General features: G+C 40.6%; 1 protein-coding gene and 1 pseudogene across 2 annotated transcripts; both read left to right on the top strand.

Moving 5' to 3' along the window:
• Positions 1 to 1,589: 1,589 nt before the first annotated feature.
• Positions 1,590 to 15,876, top strand: LOC144651632 (uncharacterized; annotated as a pseudogene). Its single transcript, XR_013570352.1, has 9 exons — positions 1,590 to 2,323; positions 3,843 to 3,913; positions 4,621 to 4,761; positions 5,484 to 5,600; positions 5,994 to 6,113; positions 7,036 to 7,161; positions 7,263 to 7,373; positions 7,837 to 7,953; positions 8,051 to 15,876. The product of XR_013570352.1 is annotated as an uncharacterized LOC144651632 (transcript).
• A 4,141-nt stretch (positions 15,877 to 20,017) lies between these two features.
• LOC144651703 (uncharacterized) lies at positions 20,018 to 23,433 on the top strand. The gene is made up of 2 exons (XM_078511653.1): positions 20,018 to 20,083; positions 21,175 to 23,433. The coding sequence occupies exon 2, from the start codon at positions 21,175 to 21,177 to the stop codon at positions 23,065 to 23,067; it is 1,893 nt and encodes a 630-aa protein (XP_078367779.1). The 5' UTR covers positions 20,018 to 20,083; the 3' UTR covers positions 23,068 to 23,433.
• Positions 23,434 to 23,944: the final 511 nt, after the last annotated feature.

Genomic DNA, 23,944 nt, shown 5'->3' on the forward strand with positions numbered 1-23,944 from the left:
AACGAACATTACCGAGCACACTGGATGTTGTGACTCAGCTTATTTAAATTACTCAGGCTTGGTATAAAACTCTTAACATGAAAACAAGTTTGATTAGCATAAAATGAACAAGTAAAAGTATCTGCTAAACTTGGCTTTGTACTTTGCACCTCGAAAAAGTCACAGGGCAACAACACTACCTTCTATACCAAAGAAAGATCTCAAATCACTAGCTAACCATTCAAGCACCCTTTAATTTTCAAGGGAGATCAATAGCTATCTTCTCCTTCATGTATTATCTTGTTGAACTGTCAAATTCTCAGAACCAACATTTAAAGGAGTGTAAGACAACTATTAAAGAGATCCGAGTTTTTGAGCTTGGCAATGAATTGAATGAAATGGTAAAAATTGAAGACCAAACGGCAATATTGGATTCTTAGCTTCCTTATCCAGGCGCGTATAAACTTAAATTTTCTTCAGTGTTTCAAATTAGCTGACAGGTGTGTCGGCAAAGTTCTGTTCTTAGTTTGTCTTAAAAAACTAAGTTTGTACTTAGTTTGTACTTTCAACAAAAGTTCAACTTTCTGTCACAAGTCAGAGAAACAAATTCTTGTGACCAAATAAAGAAAAGTCTGCGAACAAGCTCCTAATGCGTGTTAACTGGATGAGAGTGACAAAGTGCGCCCACGACCGGAAGGGGAAGGGGTGGAGGGTGGGAGGAGGGGGGAGAGAAGAGGAGGAGGGGGGGGAGGAGACGTGGGGCGACACGGGGGAGGTGGAAGGAGACGAGAGACGGGGGGAGAGGGGAGGGGGGAGGGAGGGGGGAGACGGGAGGGGGGGAGTGGGGAGGAGGAGGGCGGACCGGGAGGGACGCCATACTGCCGACGGGGCGCGGGGAGCGTGCGCGAGTGAGAGAGCATGTGCGACGAGGGAGGGAGGGAGGCGGAGGGGGGGGGGCGGGGGGGGGAGGGGAGGGGGGGGAAGAGAAGGAGGAGGGGGAGGGGGGGAGGGGCCCGAGAGGGGAAGCCGGGGGGGAGGGCGGGGGAGACGGAAAGGGGGGGAGAGACAGAAGGGGCGCGGGGAGGAGCGGGGACGAATGAGGGAAGGGACGGGAAGGACGCCAAACAGTAATAAGGTAGATTATAGGACTAAAAAATTTATCTGCGTTTGCTCCGTTCATCGATTATCGTATTTTTCTCCCCGGCTCCGTCCGATTTCGCATTTTTTATGCGTGAAACGTGGAGTGGATGTGTTCTTCCTCGTGAACCGTTTTATGCTTAGTAGCCATGAGCCAGGACCTATGAGCAAAAATTGTTTTTATCTTGTCGTGAAATGTACTGCGTTTGTAGCCACCATTCAACCAAATTGTCTAGAAAGATGATGAACCGGAATTAAAAAAAGGACTTTGAAACGTTTTCCCTATAAAAGAGAGACTAACTTGTTCGGCGCTAAACTTTAGTGTTGCATACTAACCTCTTTTTGGATTGCGTAGGAAGGCGTTTCTTGAAGGTTTTCTTTATTTGCAGTATTGACGATGAATGTTTCGGAAAGGAGAGTCACTCCACGCCGGCATCTACAAACAACTGCAAGATGCAATGAATAAAGTATAAGAACGAAATACTCACAAAGGCTAAACAGACAGTCACAACAAACAGTTCCGTGGGACATTTGGTGATGTACGGTAAAATGCAGTACAAAACTATGAGGTCTCTTGCTTCGGCCGATTCCCTTGACGTTAAAGATTACATGAAACTTTTTGTAAAACTTTCCCGTCTTGATCACTACGATGAAATGTTTTAAATATAAAATAGAAAGAGTAGGTCACCATGTCCGCGAAAGAAATCTGGTGTACTAGTGCCGCGTTATCGCTTTCAATATCAGCTACAAGAATTTTGTTTATTTAAACCGTTTAAAACATGTTCCGCAATCGCAGAAAACACAAGGATATAGCTTGAAATGTTGTCATACACTTTCCCTTCTTTACGCCTTTTTAAAGAATTCCACCATTCTAAACACAACAACAACAACCACCCAAGGCTATCATTCCGATTTCCCATTTCCATTTCCGCTGTCCAATTCATTTTTACCTTACATCCCTTTTCTGAGAAAGATGAATATCATTACTGTCAGCTATTATTCCCGGGATTGAAAACTGAGAGCATTACAAATGCAATTGCTGACACATAGTCCTTGTTTCTGTGCGAAAACCTGGTAATTCTTTTATATGCTCCATTTCGTGAAGAGCATATTTTATACCCATTATTTGGTTTAAGTAAGTTGTAACGCAAGCGAGGTTTTGGCCTCGAAAATGAGGACAACACTTCCTTAGCAACGTCGACTGCAGGTAAGTAAAGATATTTTATTATGTCATTTCCTTTAGACTGTGCAGTGTTTGCATACAATCAGAAGTTATCTAAATCGTACGCGAAGTTACTCAGAGTCGCTGTTTTGCAGAAATGTCGTAGAATAGTGGAAAGCGAAGGTGTTTTGTCCACCGTGGAAAAGATTGTGTCTGATCATAAATCATTTTTCAAAATAAGTTCAGTTTCGCTGGCATTTACGTCGATCAGATTTGCCAATGGAAGCTAAGGGTAAGATCGATCAAAAATCGCGTCAATAGACCCTTCCACTCGAATTCCAAGATTTTATTTTAGCTTCTAAACCATGGTTTTGATATGAACTTCCTAACATTTGGCATGGGCTGAAAACATCTCCAGTACTGCTTAAAGATCACCATGGCGGAAGCGATCATGTTATGACTGTTATGTCTCAAACAAATTCACAGATACCAAACTTAGTGAGTTTGAGCGAAAGAAGAATTGACTAGGTTGCAGTCGAAGTTTTACAAGTTACAAACGGATAGAGGACTGTAAATTATTTTAGTGGACATGCAAACTTGATAAAATTCGTTTTAAATTTCGTCAGCGCTGAAAAGGCAGGCGCGATCTAGCGCAAATTCGACCCAAATTGAATAATACTGTTCTACGTATGGCCAACTTAAATTCGCTTTCAAGTCTTGCTTGAGGATGACGAGGAACTTTGAAAGAGGTTGACAGATTTTATAGTGCCAACACAGCGAAATTAAAGACAAATAAAAGACTCCACCGATTACAAATGAATATGTGGAAACCAATTAACGTTAAATAAAATCATTTCCGCGTATAGGATTTGCCAAATTGTTTCTAATAGGCATTCTTGCTCTTCTTTTGCGGGTGCAAGATGCAATGTCGGTTGGCAAGGCTGACACATGCAGCTGATGATACTGGCAAAAAATTTATTAATAAAAGATGATTACGTCCACGTTGGACGCAATTACAGTGCAACTGGCAGAACTAGGGTGATCTGAACTGATGGACTGAAGACTGTCAGTGAAGCGTGTACATATCTGGCTTCCATTGGCATGTTTTGTTTTGTAATGTCCAGTGCTGTTGACTACGAGCTCACAGAAGCTACTGTGGGCTACAGTGTATATGTTGTGGTTGAATTTTATCTCTGGCTTAAAATATTTTAAACCAGTTTGGTTTTTTATTTTAATTCCTTTGTTTCAGACTATGATAATGAATATAAGACATTCCACATGTTGTGGAATCAACCAGCAGTGCAAAGCACTAAAATGCTCACTAGTTTTCACTTCTTCAGTGAGCGCTCCTTGCTTTAGTTCAAGATAAATAACTCATAAATAAAATAATGTCATGTAATAATAAGTTAAAGTATCCTTTATTTAAGAAGTTGGTAAGTGGGCTGACATAAAATCGTTTGAAGTAGATACGATAAACATCGAGACTCTTCATGCAGCAAATTTCAAAGCAGTACTAATCATTTCCCTAGCTGCATGATTATTGATAACATATTTTATCACTCAGCACCATGTCCTCACACAAAGGGCAAGGAAGGGAACTCAGTAAAATGAAAAAGCCTGGGAACGACTCGAAAGGTAACTGAAAATTTGTTTATTAAATTAATACGAAGGTGTATAAATGACCTATTTTATAAACACCGTGAAGTGAGTTGAGGTAAAAATGTCATTTTTTTACATTTTTACACTTATACCTTGTGACCCCTCTCCTCCTGATCAATATTAACCGAATTTCAGGATTACAATCAAAACCTTAAATAACAACTTTGAATGGGGGAGGGGGGTTCAGAATTAAAACCATTTGTCTATTTTTACAAGGAGGGCATGTTGTTTTGAAGAAAAAAATACAATTCTTGGGAGAGTTTCTCAACTATTTTGCAAGTGGTTGTGGCTTTAAAAAACAAATAAAAGTTATGTGCTTATTTTTAAAATTGCTGGACAGGAACAAATATTATACTATGACCAACTTTAAAAACGGTACCATTAAAACACTGAAATAAAAGGCCCTTTCGACCTCGTGTGGGATATCTGTGTATTGCAGTTAGGTATGAAAACATTGGCATCCTTCTAGGCAGTCAGAACAAGATGGTAACAATTTTAGTTAAAACAGAACTCCAATTAACCGCCAAGAAAGGCTTTAACCTCAACAAGATGATGAATTTTTAATACCTTTTTTTATTAAAATTCCTCAACTTTACATTATTTTCAACTTGATTTGTTACACTTCTTTTAGCATCTTTTATTCTGTTTGTTTTACTGAGCTGAAATTCATTTCAATCGTTTAGATCCCGGAGAAACATCTAAGCCAAAGATGGAAAAACTACAAGGAAAGGCAGCACCTGGAAGCCAAGGAACTCAGACTTCAAAATCATCGGGCGCTTGTGGAACATCCGCTGACGAAGTACCAAGTAAACGCGGCTCAAAAGGTGGGTAATTAAATTGACCACCTCCTAGCAGCCTCAAAGTTTTTTAAAAGAGTTTTACAAGAGGGTTACAGCGAAAGGTGACTAAAAACTGGAAACATCGTCATTGAAAAGTCTCAGATCCACCTCTTAAAAGAGCTCCTTTATAAAAACGTTTTCTGTTGCCCAAGTCCACAAAAAGTTCTGCAAAAGATCGCAAAAGGTACTAACTTCATTGTCTCGAGTTCCAGTTCTATCTGAGTGCTCAAATGTTGAGATAAACTATCTTAAACAAAAAGATTAGCTATAAACCCCAAAGCATAAAAATAGCAAATGGCATAAACTGCCTTCCATCTAAATGCGTTTTTTACCGTCACCCGCCAAGGCTTTCATACCTACTGTGATTTTCTCCTTGTACAACAACTGCAAAGAACACGATTTTGAGTCCTATTGACTCCTGACATTTTTTTTAATCTTTCTTTGTAAGTAAGTTGCTACGCAACTGCAAAGATGTGTGTCTCCCCGAAAACATCCTAAAGGCCGATTTACAAGGTACGATTTTGTCGCATGGGACAAGCTTACGACACGCCTACGACAGTCGTAAGTGAGTTGTAGGTTTGATTTACACGACACAATTCGTGTTGTAGGCATGTCGTAAGCATGTCGCAAGCATGTCTCATGAGACAAAGTCGCACCGTGTAAATCGGCCTTAATAAAGATTCGCGTCATTTTTTTCTTTATTGAAGATGGTGATCCTACGAAACAGAATACAGATCTGAGAGGCCACTATAGAGGAAAGCCACAGGGAGGGACAAAGAGCAAACAACAAGCGACATCAAGTGAAACAGGAAAAGCTAATCCAGGTGGGTGGACCCCAGTGTCAACACACAAATTCTCCTCAATACCCGTTTCCATATTTTTTTTATGAAATGAAATACTTATAGTAGCTGTTGGGAGAATTTAAATATATAAAGACAATTTCCCATGGTGATCAATTCATTTATTCTCTAGAATCGATTATCCGGCTTTAAACGGATATATAAAAGACAAAAATAGATGTTGATGCTTACTCTTATACCACTGTCACCCCGAAACCTTAATCAAGCAATTTCCAAATTCACGAACAGAACCTTGGCAAGTTGCAATTGCATGATTACTGTGACACCTCTTCCAAACGGTTAGGTAGCAAAAAATGACACTAACTGTGGTCACACCCTGGATGATTGAAAACACCTCAACACAAAGCCTTTTTGCAGATCTTAGAGCAACGATGGGACCAAGCAAAGGAGGAACACAAAAAACGGAGAGGGCAAAAAGTCAATCTTCGGATTCACAAGGTGCAACTGGACCGTCTGGAAGCAGACCCATTTCAGCAGGTACATAAATAACTTATAACAAGGATTTAATATTTAAAACTCCGACTTCTGTAGCGTGAAGCAACTGGACAAAATGCCAGTCAATCGCAGGTAACCCCATGCAGCACTATGTTAAAAGTTAGCCAGCTGACCGACCAACTGACCACTATGGTGAAAGGAGGCCGTGATATTTGTGTTTTGCCTAAGAATAACCACGCAATACCTTGGCCAGCGCTAGAACCAGGGTATGTGGATCCGAACTTTAACAGATTTAACTTCATGGAAGTGAATATATGGCATTCATATCTTTGAACTGCAGAAGAAATATTTAACACATGAAAGGTCATTGCAGTTATGTTCCCACCTAATGGACTTGCGAAAAGAAAGCCTAAAAAAATTAAGGCTTGAACGGGATTCAAACCCATGACCTTTGCGATACCGGTGCATTGCTTTACCAACTGTGTTGGAGAGTTGGCTTAATTGGTAAAGCACTGCACCGGCATCGCAAAGGTCATAAGTTCGAATCCCGTTCAAGCGGAATTTTTGTTAGGGTTTCTTTTCGCAACTGGTTAAGTTTGCGTACATTGCGATGATCTTTCATGTGTTAGATTCAACTTTATAAGGATTAACCCATTCAGGCATTGTTTTTCAAAAGGCTTTTTAATCCAAACTTACGACGGATTAGTTTGCTTAATAAGTTTGTTTAATAAACAACCTTTTCCTGCATCGGACCCTTTCCAGTGAAATACTATTTCTCCTTAGGTCCGCATCTTGCGCACTGATACGACGGCATCCAAAACGTCACGTTTGAGGATCCCGTATCTTTCTTTTATCCTGTCACATAACTGCTACATAATTGCGAAGATCTATTTCTCTTTAACAATTGCTTCTCTCGCCAAACACGTCCCAACAAATAATTGCATTGGTTTTTTCTTCATTCAAGGTGGCGACACTACGAAACAGAATACAGATCGGAGAGGCCGCTATGGAGGAAAGCCACGGGAAGCTACAAAGAGCAAACTACAAGCGACATCAACTGAAAAAGGTAAAGCTAATTCAGGAAGGTGGAGTGCAATGTCAAGAAAGTTATTCTTTTAGCTAGTTTCAAGGCATCCTTTGCCCTTGATTTAAAAAATCCCTGAACTCGACACTTTTTTCTAGATCGTGGAGCAATCTTGGAACCAAAACAAGGAGGAACACAAAAGACAGTTGGGGCAAAGAGTCAATCTTCGGATTCACAAGGTGCAACTGGACCGTCTGATAGAAGACCCAATTCAAAAGGTAGCGACTATTATATTTTTAGGGTTTTTAGATTTTTTTAGTAGTACTTATTCTAATAACATTATTATATCTTTTACATCTTGTTATTAATTAATCGATTGTAAATGCAATTGAATTTATGTGTACACATTATCTTCGCTTACTTGTGATGAGAAAATACAGGTAACATTTGGTCGGAAGCCCAGCCCAAAATAGCTAAGCCTGTGAATTAAAGCGCTCGCCATTTTTTCGCTCATTATAAATAGCCAGAATCAATACCAAAACGCATTTACGCACACAAATCTGTATTCAATAGTTTTGCGGAATTCGGCTATTTTGGTCTTTTTGCTGATTTTGACGTGTTACGTAAACCAAGATTCATTGCTGACATTCTTTGACTGTACTTTGATGTTCAGAATAACTACCATGGTAATTCGATATGTATATAAATAAACTAAGCAAGACATTGATTTTTTTGTTCTAGGTGAGCATTTTAACAAACAGAAGAAGCAAGATCCAAAGGGGCGCGGTGGAGGAGCATCACAGGAAGGTGACAGAGCCAAACAGCTTACGTCATCAACTGGCAAAGGAAAACCTTCAGGTGAGCTCAATAACAGTGAACAGGAAAGTATAACGTACTTTACAGTTGTGTTTGAAGAGGAAGATTTATATCAGAATGGTTATTTCCTTTGATGCAGGTAAAAACCAAGAGCATCGGCCAGGAAAACCTAATCCAACCAAAAGAAATGCAACATCAGCAACACAAAAAGAAACACAGTCTCCTGCGGGTAGAACACAAAAAGGCGATCAAAAGAAATCATCTCCCAGGAAAGGATTCACTCTGGATCTTAAGACCTTGAAAGAAAAGGATTGCACTGAAGTAGTACACATGTTGAATGACGGCATGGCTCGACTTAAGTTCCTTCTAAGATCAGAAGAGGAGCAGCACAACAGTGATGACTTCATCTTCGACCTTACTTGCACTCTAGCAATTGTCTGCGATGCGCCAGCGAATGAAAACACAAATAGGATTTTAGCGGCGCTTAAAGGTTCGGCCTTTTTTAGTTCCAAAATCCCATGCTTACTTGATCGTATTCAAAAAGCGAAAACGGCAATTAGTGATCCCGAATCTCAAAGACGACTCATAGGATGGCTAATCAAAATATTCAGCAAGTACTTGATGCACTTACCGAGTTCGTATTCTGACCCACCTTACGACCCACTGAGAGAAACCTTGGATCAATCAGACATTGATGGAAAAGATGAACTGAAGAATCAGTTAGATGATTTCAAACAAAGAAGAGATGACATCATCAAGGCCGAAAGAGAAAAGAAGCATGGAAGACGCTACACCAACAAGGCGGGACAAAAGCCGCCAAACGATTTTAGAGACATGCCGATATGTCCAACAAACAAAGAAATTAAGTCTCAAGAAAGGCCCTTCCTGCGTAAGAACATTAAAAAGGGACGATATCAAGACGCCGAACATTACCTAGATGTGCAGTTCCGATTGCTTCGAGAGGATTTCCTCGAGCCATTAAGAGAAGGCATCTATGAAATTACGCACAATATCCCGAGAGGACAACGTAATCAGTTGATGAAATGCTATCAGGGAGTACGCATTATCGGCAAGGAATTGACACTGTCTGGAATTATATACAATGTTCAGTTTGATGTTTCCAAGTTTCCTTTGACAAGATGGGCAAACACAAAAAGGCTCAGCTTTGGTTCATTCCTGTGCTTTTCAAAAGACAACTTCGAAACAATGCTTTTTGCCACGGTGGCTAATCGAGATCCAGAGGACTTGCAGAAAGGTAGATTTGAAATTCAATTCATTGAGGAACAGAATATTTTTGATATTGAAAAGCGCCAACAGGAGTATCAGATGGTTGAGTCACCAGCCTTTTTCGAAGCCTATCGTCACGTACTTAAAGGACTCAAGGAATTGAACGAAGACAGCATGCCTTTCACAAAGTACTTGGTTGAATGTAGTACCGAAGTTGATCCACCAGAGTATCTACGACGCGAGGATGACGAAGATCCTGTGTGTTATCATCTAAGCAGAGCCCTTAATGTACGGAATTCATCAAAAATGAAGACGGTACCTGTTCTCAAGCCCGAGGCTTGGCCATCAGCAGACACACTTCCTCTGAACGGATCCCAGCTAGAAGCGTTACGAACAGCAATTACAAGTGAGTTTTCTGTCATCCAAGGCCCCCCTGGGACGGGAAAGACCTACGTTGGAGGCAAAATTGTGCGATGCCTGCTTGAGAATCGAGAGCAGTGGGATCCAGAAAACGTTTCACCGATGCTTATGGTTTGCTACACAAATCATGCACTGGATCAGTTTCTCGAAAAGGTTCTAGAATTTCTCCCAAAGAGAGAGATCATTCGGGTTGGGGGAAGAAGTAAAAGTGAGGAGCTGGTTGACTGCAATTTAAAGGTCTTTACTAAACACAGAGGAAATTATGCCCGCAGTTATAGACTTGGGGAAATGGAAAAAAATCAAAAAGAAATGGAGTCGGAAATGGAGTATTGTAAGAAAGGCCTTGCGAAAGCAGACAAAGTACTTTTAGAACTTCGAGATTTGGAAGCTGGCATGACCTCACAACATGCAGACCAATTTTATGGAGCAGTCTTTCCACGTAACGCAACAAGCAGTTGTCAGAACCCACCAAATACTTTCAAATTATGGCTGTGCAACAACAAGGAGATGAATGATATGAACAAACGCTCAAGCGGCGCGTTAATGGAAAGCCAGAAGGTTGAGGGCCGAGATGGATCCATTCTTCAAGAGGACGACGCAGATGAAGACGATGACGACTTTCTTCGCCATGCTGCCGGAGCACATTTTGACGTAAACACTAACAGTAATGATTTCCAGGAAGAATCCGTAGAAAACAGGCCAAAAGAGAATGTAACAACGGATATAGCAACAGGCCCCATTCTAAAATCAAACCAAGGTCAGTCGACAAACACGAAGGATAAGAATCAACTGAATGGATACACTTCTTATCTCAAAGAAACTTCTATGAGTGATTCCATGAATGTGGGGAGGCTTCATAAAGATTTTCCGTCCAGGAACCAGTCAGCAGAACAATGCAACATTCTTGAAGCCTTACAGCAATCGTTGGACAATGACTCGCAGTTGCAAGTCGCAGAGGAGGTTGAAGATTCTAAAGCTGCCAAACAGTTTGAGGAGAAAAGTCAATTGTTAAACGTCAAGATTAATAGTGATCCCTTATCCGAACGCCCTGATACAGTAGAGGAAGAAAGCAAGGAAGAAGTTATGAAACTACATGAAGCTGATGTAGAGACCATTGCAGTGGAAGATGAAGCGGCATGGATCGAAAATCAACGATTTATAGAGGGTGAAGAAGAATACACGTTAGTGAAGTCGCAAAAATCGGATAGAGGAAAAAGCGAAGAAGAAAATGACGGAGATGTAGTTGATGACACTGAGGAAAGCCAAAAGGTTAACTATCAGCAAAACGTCAAACCATTTGTTTGGAAAAAAGAGGAAAGTGGGATTAGCGAAGAAAAAAGAAAAGGAGGTCAATCGGTTGAACCTGAAAATAGTCAAAAGGAGTGATACAGCCACCAAGAAACGGAAAAAGGACAAGAAAAAGAAAGAGACTAAGATCAATCTGACGGGAAACATTAGCAATTTTAAGTGGCACCTGCAAAAGGAAGCGATGATGCCTGACGACGAAGCAATGAAGGTGGAAAATATTTGGCTCTTGACAGCAAAAGATCGCCTTCGACTGTACCTTTTCTGGGTTGAATGTTACCGTGAACGCCACAAAGTGGAATTACAAAGATGTGAACAACATTATGAACAAAAACATAAAGAGCTTTGTGTTGAGTTGGAAGAGATTAAAGCCCAAGAGGAGGAAGAGGTCATACGCCGTGCAACAGTCGTTGGAATGACGACCAGCGGTGCTGCCAGATACCAATCAATGCTTCAAAGAATATCCCCGAAAATTGTTATCATAGAGGAGGCAGCTGAGGTTTTGGAAGCCCATATAATCACTTCCCTTTCACGTGACACAAAACATACAATTCTTATTGGAGACCACAAACAGCTTCGCCCGAAAGCAACAGTTTATGACTTAGCCCAAAAATACAATCTAGAGATCTCCCTGTTCGAGCGCATGGTGTTGAACAGGATGGACTGCAAACGCCTTTCCATTCAGCACCGCATGCGTCCTGAGATTGCTGCCCTGACTAAAAGATTTTACGAACATGAGATCGTGGACCACAAGACCGTGTGCGCGTTTGCCGACATCTCTGGACTAAAGCACAATATGTTCTTTATTGATCATTGCCAGCCTGAAGTCCTAGTCGGCGGTCTACAAAGCTTCTCAAATCCTCACGAGGCTGGCTTCCTAGTGGCCCTCTGCCGTTACCTTCTGCTGCAAGGTTTCAAGCGGGAGCAAATCACAGTCCTTACAATGTATACAGGCCAGCTTTTTGAGCTCAAGAACAAGAATGCCGAGAAGAGAGTTTGAGGGGATTAAAGTGTGTGCTGTCGACAACTTTCAGGGTGAAGAAAACGACATCATCCTCCTTTCGTTGGTAAGAAGCAACTCCAAAATTGGGTTCCTAAAGGATTCAAACAGAATATGCGTTGCCTTATCAAGAGCTCGTCAAGGATTTTATTGCATCGGGAACTTTACCCTTCTTAAAAGCCAGTGCTTGCTCTGGAAGGAGATTTGCGATGACTTAGAAACAAAGAAGGCAACTGGGCGAAACCTTAACACTGGTTTGCAAGAGGCACGAGAATGTCAACGAAGTAAGACATTCGAGTGAAATGCAAAATTTTCCCCTTGGTGGCTGCGACAAGATCTGTGGAGAACGTCTTGACTGTGGTCATGCCTGCGACAGGCCATGCCATGCTACAGATGAATTTCACCAACATGGTAAATGTCCAAAGGTGTGTTGGAAAAGCTGCCCTAACGAACATCAGTGTCAAAGGCATTGTCATTATCCGTTTGACTGTTTATGTCCACGCCCTTTGGTGAAAATTATTCCTCGATGCGGCCACGAACAAACAGTACAGTGTTGTACAGAACCTGAAGATTTTGTATTTTGTTTTGTCAAATGCGAGAAAACTCTCGACTGCGGACACAGTTGTAAAACTGTGTGTGGTAAGCCATGCACAAAACGCTGCACAGTTGACTGCAATAAAACTCTCCCATGTGGACATGAAAAGATAATGCCGTGTTTCAAAGATCCCACAATTCTTAAGTGAGTGCAACAACGACTGCGACAAAATTCTGAATTGTGGACATCCCTGTTCCAAGAAGTGCAGAGAACGATGCCAATGTAACACTACAATTGAAGTTGAGCTGTCATGCAAGCATCGAGTGAGCATTTTGTGTCCCAAAAAGGAACAGCCACCACGTTGCGTTGAGAAATGCAGTAGATGGTTACAATGTGGACACGAGTGCCCTGGTCTTTGTCATGAAGAGTGTAGCACTTGCCCATGCAAACGTTTGGTTGAAAAGCGCCTTCCTTGTGACCATAAACAAATCCTCCCATGTCACTTTGACCCAAGAGATATCATTTGTCAAGAACTGTGTCATAAGCAATGTATCCGAGGACATCCATGCCAACAACAGTGCCACTTTGGTGTTCCATGTGAGGATTGCAGGGTGATGGTTAACATGATAATTCCCTCATGTTCGCACAACATTGAGATGCCCTGTTCCTTGGATCCAAGTGCAATTGTTTGCAAAAAGCCTTGCGAACGAGTTAGAGGCTGTGGACACCCTTGTCGGGACATCTGTGGTAAGAACTGTGAAGCACGACCATGTGCGAAGATGATAACAACAACGTTGCCTTGTGGACATACAGCAACCCTAGCCTGTAACAAAAAGCCTGAAACGTACAAATGCAAGATAATTGTTGTGGTCGATCTGCCATGTGGACACAAGAAGACCATGGACTGCTACGCTAACAACGCTGGCTTAGAGAACGTGTTATGCAATGAGAGAGTAGAGAAAGAGCTGTCTTGCAAGCACAAAGTCGTTCTTCCATGTCACGCAAATCCTGAAGAATACAAGTGTAAGAAGAAAGTCACTTTGGAAATGTCATGTGGACACACAAAGTCTGTCATCTGCTCGATTGCGACGGCTGGAACACAGGGGTTATCCTGCATGGTTTTGATGACCCGAAAACTGCCCTGTGAACACGAGGTAACTATTCCCTGTTGTGAAAATGCTGAAAAGTACAGTTGCAGGGAGAAGGTTAATGTCACACTGCCCTGTGGACACAACAGGCGCGTGGAATGTTCAAAAGAAAGGAAAGCGTTAGAAGATGAAAAGTGTGATGCAAAATGTGATGCAATGGTCAAGAAAACATTACTCTGTGGTCACGAGAAAGAAGTGCAATGTTTCTTGAAACCAGAAGAGTTTTTTTGTGACGCTCCCTGCGAACAGGTTCTTTCTTGTGAACATCCTTGCCGAGGACGATGCAGCGACGACTGCAGTAAACTGAAATGCGCTGTTACAGTCGAAAAGGACTTGGCATGTGGACACCATAAAATCAATTGTCTTTGCTCTGAGGACGTTTCCCATATGGTTTGCCCGAACAAATGTAAACGAAAGTTGCCGTGCAGACATAATTGTGTTAGAAAATGCTCTGAAAAGTGCAGCGATTTCCAGTGCAAAGTGATGGTGGTGAAAAAACTTGATTGCCCAGGAAAACATTATCGTAGAATGCCATGTTTTAAAGACCCAACAAACGTGGTATGCTTGAAGAGATGCAGAAGAAAACTAGACTGTGGACACCCTTGCAAAGGGACTTGTGGTCAGCCATGCGAAAGTGTGAGGTGTATGGGAAAGGTAGAAATGACATTTCCTTGTGGCCACAAAAAATGGCTTTCATGTTTTCAGAGAAAAGTCGCTATTTGTAGAGTAACTTGCCGGCGTCCAAAGGGCTCTTGCGAACATCTTTGCGAAGGATTGTGTGGGGAACCCTGTTCTAAGTATCCCTGCAACGTACCTGTGACCAAAACGCTAAGATGTGGTCACAAGATTGAAATGCGCTGCTGTCACAACCCAGAATATGTCAGATGCCCTGCAGTTTGTGGAGCAGAGCTGCAATGTGGTCATCGGTGTTCTGGAACATGTAACGATTGTCAGCAAAGGGATTCACACGAAATTTGCCAGAATCCATGTAGTCGTTTTCTCGTTTGCCTGCACCGTTGCAGAGCAACATGCTGTGAGCCTTGCCCTCCCTGCGTCAGTACATGCAGTCGTAGGTGTCCTCATGAGAAATGTAAGAAGCACTGTTCAAAGCCTTGCAAGCCATGCAGACAACCTTGCACGTGGAGTTGTCCTCATTACCAGTGCAACAATCTTTGTGGTGAAGAATGCGACCGTCCTCGATGTGATGCTCCATGTCCCAAAATGCTTCCTTGCGGCCACCCATGCATTGGTTTATGTGGGGAAAATTGTCCCAATTTGTGTGCCGTCTGCAACGCTAAAAAGCTCTCTTCCATGTTAACTGATCAGCGTGGTAACAAAAAGGAGCCCGTAAGATGTCTGCAACTTTTCGACTGTGGTGACATCATAAAAGTTGAAGAAATGGATGCGTGGATGATGCGTCAACAGAGCAGTGATGTTCAACTCATGCATTGTCCCAGATGTTCCACAGCAATTACCTTCAGCTATCGTTATGGAACTCTAATCAAAAGGACGCTGAAGAATATTGAAAATGTCAAGGCACAAGTACAAGAGCTTGCCGTTGAAGTTTCAAACTCTGTGCACCTCATAGGAAAGGATCTCAGGCATCTAAAGTTTGATGTGAAGAAGCTGAAATTTCCACAAACAGTCCTTCGTGCTCTACAGCCTTTCCCACGTAATGCGCGTCAAAGGCATGAACGCAGTATTCTGCTTCTTTTCACACTTAAAAATCACTTGATGATTCTCCAGCAGGCTTTGGCAACAAGGCAGGTTCTAGCAAATGTGCACACAGTTCAATCTTACTTCAAACCGCAGATGAAGGTGGATGAACTATCGAACGTTACCAAGGACGCGTTGGAAAATATCAAAGAGTACCTCGAGCACCCTCGACTGGATTTGAAAGCTCTTAGTCAGGTACATGAACATTCAAGAAAGTTTTTTCTCTTCTCTCACGTGTTAGAGGCCCAAACTGAAGCTGCGAAGCACCATACCACTTTTACAAGAGGAGGTAAAACTCGACTGAATTTGGCTCGCGATCGGTTTGCAGTGTTTCTTCAGGGTAACGATGAAGCTCTAGACCTTCAATGGCTAAGAGAAGTGGTCAACTTGTTGAGGAGAGAGGTGCACCTTCGACCTCCACCACCTGAGGAAACAACAGACTTCGTAAATTTCCCAGGGTGCCAAAGAGGCGTCTGGAAATTATGCGATCAAGGTCACGTTTACTTCACGGGACGGATAGTGCGAGGTGGCGAAGACATTCCGGTGGGAAGCGAAGGATGCACCAGGTGTTCAGCCATTGACAGTGACTAATAAGGTTATGAAGAGTGAAATGGCAGGTAAAAAGAATTTTAACTGAAAGAAGAAACGTCGTTACATGTTATATAAATGAACTCAGAGTACAGGGGAAAGGGTTTGACGTTTGAGATGAAGATCTTGAGGGGCTATAATTCAAAAAGGCTACAAGAAGCCATTTACTTAAATATGAACCAATATAGTAAACAAGATCCATTCATAAATCAGTGAGACCTAAAGGATATGGAACGACAATAATTTAACGTATGTGACGTAACGAGAGGAGGTTTGGCGGGTGTATGAAGGTGGATTGTCCTAAAAAACAAAAGACAAACAAACAGGATACAAGAAAGGGTGGGACATGTTTCATACAGCGACCTGCAACTGAATACCCGATATCCTAGAATTTACATTCCGCTCAGTAGGTAGCCCTCAAACAGAGTCACGAAGAACGGGAAACTAAAATATCCGACAAGCCGCCTAGAAGTGGAAATTTACTAGAAGTAGAACTCATAAGGCATTTTGAAATGAAGGGACCTGCTATCAGTTGACCGTCCGTCTTGATGATGGTGATGGCGTCACTTCCACACCGCTCCAAATCGTTTCCAGCTATCTCCTGGCCTGGCAACACCAAGTTGAAGCTGGCAGCCATGACGGTGGGCATTGCAGACAAAGATGAAGGGTACAGTGCATTTTTTGCCACCAAACATTGTTTCTTGGCGGACTACGTGGCGCCAGAAACCTTATCTGCCCTCCGTGCTCGTGACTCCTAGATGTTTGTGCTGATGGCGCAAATCTGAACACATCTCAGAAGCGAAGCCAAGATGGCCTGCTAGTCTGCTGGTTTGTTTCCGTCCTCAGCTTATCGTAGAGCAAGGGTTTGCGAAGATAAAAAGTAACCAGCTTAAAAGAGATGAACAAGCTGTGTGTCCTGCCATACTACGCCATTGACTCGACGGTCAAGTCAATATAATAGACGAGGTGAAACTTTGAGGTACATGAAAAAGAACGCTGATATAGTGCTGAACGAAAAACTGACAGTGCTGAACGAAAAAACGAATAGTATAATAGTGAAATTATTTTTTTTCTTTTTCACAAAGTTGGGACAGCTTTTCCATGATAGTTAGGTCCAGCTTGCCTGTTACTGTCTACGTAGGCAGATGGTTTACGACAAAATAAGAGAGACAATAACTTTATTGAAGGATCTTTAACATAATTGCAAACGATGATTCACTGAAAGAAGGGTTTCGAATAATTACATTTATTTTAGCAAATAAGTGAAAAATCTCATTTCAAAGAGCTACGCCACGTACGGCGCATATTGTAGAACTGAACGAAAGAGGTTAAATCTTTTTGAAGTTAGCAGTGTTTCTTTCAAGTTTGTTGGTCCTTCTTCTATCATATTTAACTCAAACTTGATTGTTTTGAACTACAAATTTTATGATTACTTTCTACATTGCAGAAATCAATTCTTTTAAATAAAGTAAGAGATCGTGAAATAGCTTCTTTAAAATAATATTACATATAGGAGAGACAACGTCTCTACTCGGAGGTTGAAAGACACAAAAGAAAGCATGTTGCTGGCCAAGACCTGCAATTGGTATTTTAGCATTTTATATAAACTTTTTGAAACTTTCTCATACCATAGGCTAGTTATGTTTCTGGCGATTACTTTTAAGTTAATTGTACTATCAAGTGGTATTAAATTTTTAAGAGTTAAGTATGATTTGGCTTCGAGTTTGTGTAGTTGACTTATAATAGTTCAACACGAAAACCTGATTGTTTTGAACTACAAATTTAATAATAATTATATACATTGTAGAAATCAATACTTGTTAATACGAATATCGTGAAATAGCTCCTCTAAAAAAGATTACATTTAAGAGAGAAAACGCCTCCAATCGGAAGTTAAAAGACACAAAATAAAGTATGTTGCTAGTTAAGAACGTTAAAACTTTCTGCGAACTTTCTCTGCACCGTAGGCTAGTTATATTACTGGGTGGTTATGTTAGTGTTATAAATTGTTAATTAAGTATTATTTGGATTCGAGTTTTTGTAGTTGACTCGTAGTTGAACACGAAACGAAAACGGCAGAAATTAAGTTAAATTAGTTTTTATTATTAATAGTTTTTATTTGTATTCATTAACTGTAAACACCAGTATTACTAAATATCCCTTGCCTGTTGTAGATGTGACAAACAAGGTATTTTATTATTAAAGAAGATTACATTATTTGATAGAACAGCATTTATTTTTGCGAGCAGTCGGTTGATCTAAAGCCATACTCCTATACGTTTTTAATTGACAAAGTGACGCACCTCATGAAGTACACAAAGACCCGCCGATTCCTATCTACCAAACACGAACGCTACCGAATATTCCCGAGCAAACCGAAGGGTGTGACGTCAACTTAAAATTTCTTTGGTTTGTTTTGGTACAAAAGCCGACATAAAAACAAGTTTGATTAGCATGAAAATGAACAAGTAAAAGTATCTGATAAACCAGGCCTCGTTTTGAGTCCGAGGCAGAAAGCACCTCGAAAACGTCCTATTGCATGGGAAAGTCACAGGGAAACCACATTATCTTCTAAACCACAGTAAGATGCGCATCACTCGCTGACCATTTAAGCACCCTTTAATTTTCAAGAGAGATCAATAGCTCATTTCTTGTAACAGTATAAATACATGGTCAAGTAGAATAAAAATAATTAACTTGGAAGTCTGGAGTTAGAATAAAAAAAATCAACTTTACTTGTCCCCTCGACCCCAGTACTCGAACTCCTGCTACTCGACCTTTTCGATTCCCCCAGGTCTACTTCCCCGAACTCGCCCCGATCTCGCCTCGATCCGAAGGTCGAGTTCCGGAATTCGACTGTATTGTCTTGATAAACTGTCAAATTCTCACCACCAACATTGCAAAGAAATGTAATACGATCACTAAAGAGAATTGAGTTTTCAATCTTGGGAATGAAAAGGTTAATATTGAAATCCAGACTTTAATGATCGATTCTAATCTTAGCTTCCTTATCCAGCTTGTACAAAGTTGAATTTTCGTCAGTGTTTCAAATTGGCTGACAGGCGCGAGGGCAAGTTCTGCTCCATGCGGTCAAGATGGCTTAGAAGTTGAAGAATAAAAGTAAAAAAAGTCACTTCGTTCTTGCTGTTCTGTTAACTGTTGATTTTAGTGCTGACGATTTAATGAAGGCCTTATTTCGTTCTTTCAACGAAAGTACAACTCTGACACAAAACATAGGAAAAAACCCTGCGACCAAATGAAGATAAGCCTTTGAAAGAGCTCCTAAGAAGGTTATAGAGCGAAAACAAGAATCGACCGCGTTCTGTTCGCTCCTTTCGTCGTTTTATTATTTTTTTGGCTCTATATTACCCCAGCAAGAAGCCTGTTCATAGGCTTAAAAAGCAAAGCAAATAGAGTGTGTTCGTGGCAGCCATGTTGGGGGAGTGAAACAATTAAATATATTTTATAAAAATTTTTTTTTTTTGGAAAAATTTTTTTTTTTTTTCCCTCCCCAGCGCCAACGCCAAAAACCTTAAACAAATAAAAGACAAAAAACAAAACAATCAAGGAAATCAAGGAAGCGTTCAGTGTCCCTTTAACCAATCTCCTCGTGTTATCATGCACTGAAGGGATTCTTCCCAAGACAAATTCCCTCGTGCAAACAATTAAAGGGATTTCCCCGTAGGACAAGTTCCCGGGACAAATCCCCTAATAGGTTGCAAAGCTAACATATATCATCGGGCCACCAAACCCTACTGAAAATCACGAAACCACGGTCTTGCGTTAACGTTTTTCGCGTTATAAATGTCTTTCTGCAGTGCTTCTAGCGTTGACAATTTCCCTTCTTGTCTTGTCTCCAATGGAACAACAGTAAGACACGTAGGAGGATGCCTGGGACGAGTACGAATAATTTATGCATGCCGATACAGACGAGCCGAAGGCGATTCTTACAAATGTAAGATACAGAAGAGAATACAGTTTCAAGAGATATCATGTAAACACAGGAAGGGAATGTAGACGAAATTGCCAGATTGTGAAAACAGTAAGACGCTGAAGGACCGGGGTATAAGCTACTTTATTTGGTTGTTTGCACGTGGTACGGTGTAACTCTTTATACTGTGTATTGCCATCGCAGACAGAGCATCGTAGATAAACAATCTTCGCTGTGCACGGATTTGAGCTGTAGCAGTACATCACTGTGTGGATACGGCACACAGCCATAAGCTTTAAAAGGTAATTAGCTTCTCCACTAAAGTACTTTACTGGATAACTAATGCTGTTAAAAGAACAGTCAAGTTTAACGCTTCAAATAAGCTTGACTTCCCAGACTTCCGCGCTTTATATCTCAAGGGAATTTAATAGGGAAAGGGATGACCAATTCAAAGTTCTAAACTAAAACCGGACAGTGGCATACCGTGCGAGCCTATTTGATAATTAATTTATTAGTTCATTTCAAGTATTTAATAATAGAGTGATCGAGGTTTTGAACGCGGGAAAAATCGGCACTACTGCAAATAATCTGTTCAATTTTTACAGCCGTTAAAATATGAGTACTATATCCTTGACAGTTAGGTAAAAAATATAGCTTTAGCGACGTTACTGGACATGCAAGATTTGGGTATAAATTTCATTGAACTATATCTTGGACTGTATTCAAAGGTATACTAATGAAGCGTTTGCACAATATGCAAGGCTCTCTTTATAGCCCTTGTTGCTGGATTTGTTTGTCTAAATTGACACTACTTTAAATTTTAATTTTCCGTTGGTCACGCCGTGATGCACAAGCCCCTGCGCGGCGTGCGAACACATCTAGCATCTTCCCATAGGCTTTTAACAATATAAAAGGCAACTGTTAACTGGTAAAAAAATAAGAAAAAAATAAAATCAACTGAAAAGAGAAAATCTGTTTTTCGAGAGTATCAGAAATTACGCTAAGGTCTTAATAACGCGAATAACATAACCGGAACTTGATGCAGCAATTTCTAGGAAAGACCTAAGATGGTCTTTTCTACGAAAGACTAAGATGATCCAGGAGGGCTCTTTCTAAACGAATAATCAAGTGCTATGAGTCATTTATTCATTTTCATGGTAAATAGCGCACATTTATGATCTTTACTGAAAGAATAACCCTGCATTGGCATGGCCTTTTTTATGTACGACTTTTCCCGGAAGTGAGCGAAACAACACGATGCCCAAAAATCGCGCGCGTGGATTTCGTTACTCGCGCGCCGTGTCTCGCGAGCTAGAATATTGCGTGTATCAGTGCGCGTAGGAACTGACACTTTCAAGTCTCTCATATGAATCGCTCATTTCTTCTTTTCTAGATGATCAGCGAAAAAACAAGCGAGGATGAACATTTGTTAACGGCGTGGGTGATTCACTTCTCCCTCGCAGGATGTACGACAAGTGCTTTCAGAGAAAAACTCAAGAATCCTTCAAATATACATTTCTGGGAGAGCACCATTTGTGTTGAAAGCGGTCAGTTTGATTTTATTTACTTTTTGACTCAAATATTCCTTACAAAAGACATCGAGACATTACAACGCATTATTCTGGAACCGGAAGAAATTCACGAGCTTGTACAACAGACGGCATTCGTTCGGAACAGTTTAAATGAATCTGGAGAGTTTGATGAAGCGAGTTACAGAACCGAAATTGACAGACTGCCTTACGTTAGACGTAACTTTATTGACGAAAGATGCATTTCCATTGAGCTCCTGGTAACAGATCTGTTTGATCCAGAACATAATTTGCGGGAGCTTTTAAGAGATTTACGGACTTCTGGGACCGTTACCAGAAACGAAACTCAGGAGGGGCGTGACAGTTTTTGCGTTACGTCACACAATTCCACAAAAGACACGAGGGAAGAAGAGGACTCACAATCACCATGTTTCCAGAAGTTCAAGGAATCCCGGAGGAAACGAAGCAGAAATTGGGGCCATACAGTTGTGGAGGAAGACATCATTACTTCCCAATCACCGTCTAAATCACAAAAAACTAATAATGCAGAAAAGAATTCACCACAAATTACTCCGAAGAAATCAAGAAAACGACGAAACAGTTCTTGTCACAGAAAGTCATTTAACGGGAAAATCCCAAAAATGAATACAATAGATACTTACTTTAAACCAGTGCCTAGGAAAACGCGAAAAATGAATACGATAGATACTTATTTTAAACCAGTACCTACGAAAATCCAAAGACAATGTGATATAGAAAATAAGGAAGAAAATAAGAGATCCAACTCAAGCGAATTGGAAATTTGTATTATAGAGGATGATGACTTTGACGAGCTCACAGGAAATTGGATTCACAAAGAACACACGGGAAGGCAAAAACACAATTCGGTAATAATTGATGACTTTCAAGAAGACAGCATCTCTTTAACTGGAAAAACAAGAACATCTGTTCCTAAACCCATAGAGATGGCAGGATCTGATACAGAAATCTGCATGACACGTGAGGTTTTGCAAGATTGTCATACAAAGCAAGTCACAAAGTTGTCTGCTTCGAATGCAGAGGAGTTGGCGAAGAATTCCACTCTTACTACACCGGCCATTTGCAGTGAAAGCCATGATGCTCAGACTACAGAAAAAACCCATGCCAACAACATTGATTTGAACCATAATGTTAAAAATACATTTAAGTTGGATGCCGCAACAAGAAACTTAATAAGGGATTGGTGTGGAGGAGACACTTTCTTGACACAAGGGAGTTTTTCAAGCTCTGAAGAAGTCATGGAGAAGGATAATAGAACTACTGATGATGATGATGATGATGACGATGCTGACAATGTTAACAAGCAACATAGTCAGAACAATAGTGATAATATTGATGATGATGATGATATTGATGATGGAAATGTTTTCAAAAGAGATTTTGATGGTCGCAAAGGTCATGCTAATAGTGGTAAAAGCGACACAGAAAATGATGAAAGGGAAGAAAGTGATGATGATGATGATGATGATGATAGTGACGATGACAATGTAATAAATAGAGCTCTTGATGATCACAAAGGTCATGGTGATTGTGGTGGACATGGCACTGATAATGATAAAAGTGAAGATAGTGGTGATGATGATGATGATAATGATGATAGTGACGATGATAGTGGAAATGATCATGCCAGTGATGAGGACTACATTTACATTAGTGATGACAAGTCTGACAGTGAGGAGGATGACAATTACAAACAAGCGAAGAAAAAAAGTTTATAAAGAAAAAAGCAAAGTAACAAAAGCTACATGTGGAATGCATGAAAAGATGAAATTAAGATGAAAGAGAACAAGGCTGTATTGCCAAACCACAAATAGTGAAAATTAAGAATGGCAACAAGAAAAAATTCTAAGAGGAATGTAAGGAATAAAGTAATTACAAAAAATAAACAGTCAGAGTAGACTAACAATGTCTTGTGTAAAAAGTTGTTGTTTATTGGGTCAGATACAATAATTATGGCAATATATTAGCAATAAAGTATTATCGTTTCTCTCACAGTTTTGTCATTTAAAATGAAGAAATCTTTGATCTATGTTTTGAGTGACTACATTGTGAGACAAGGTGGCTTCACAGGGGCCCATACAAGCGGCGTGACTGTTTGTATGTTCGAAATATAAAGAAATGTATAAGGATTTTGAAAGCGTCTTATTATCGTTAACTTATTTCGAGTAATGTCTATGTTTAAGTTCAAAATAAACGTAAACCTACCTCAAATGTTGTATTTTGTGGTTTCTGTGGCTCAAAATGGCGAATTTGAGCGATTTGGAGGGTTTTGCGTTGACTGTTGCTTCACGGTTATTACGTGAAGCAACAAAATACAACAGTTGAGGTAGGTTTACGTTTATTTTGAACTTATTACTTATTTTGACATTACTCGAAATAAGTTAAGGATAATAAGACGCTTTCAAAATCCTTATACATTTCTTTATATTTCGAACATACAAACAGTCACGCCGCTTGTATGGGCCCCCTGTGGTGGCTTGTGATGTTTGAAACATTCCTGTCTTTGGCATTTTTTCACAGCAACACTCAAAATGTTGCAAAATGAATTTTAGCACAGATTTGTATAGGTTTTACCAATGAACAAGTTGAGGGTAC

The sequence above is a fragment of the Oculina patagonica genome, chromosome 4 (genome assembly GCF_052425735.1).
Source record: "Oculina patagonica isolate OP01 chromosome 4, crgOcupat, whole genome shotgun sequence".
NCBI classification, from domain to species: Eukaryota; Metazoa; Cnidaria; class Anthozoa; order Scleractinia; family Oculinidae; genus Oculina; species Oculina patagonica.

Bases quoted from the DNA above. Each gene is read 5' to 3' on its own strand.
- LOC144651703 (XM_078511653.1), top strand. From the start codon at position 21,175: ATGATCAGCGAAAAAACAAGCGAGGATGAACATTTGTTAACGGCGTGG.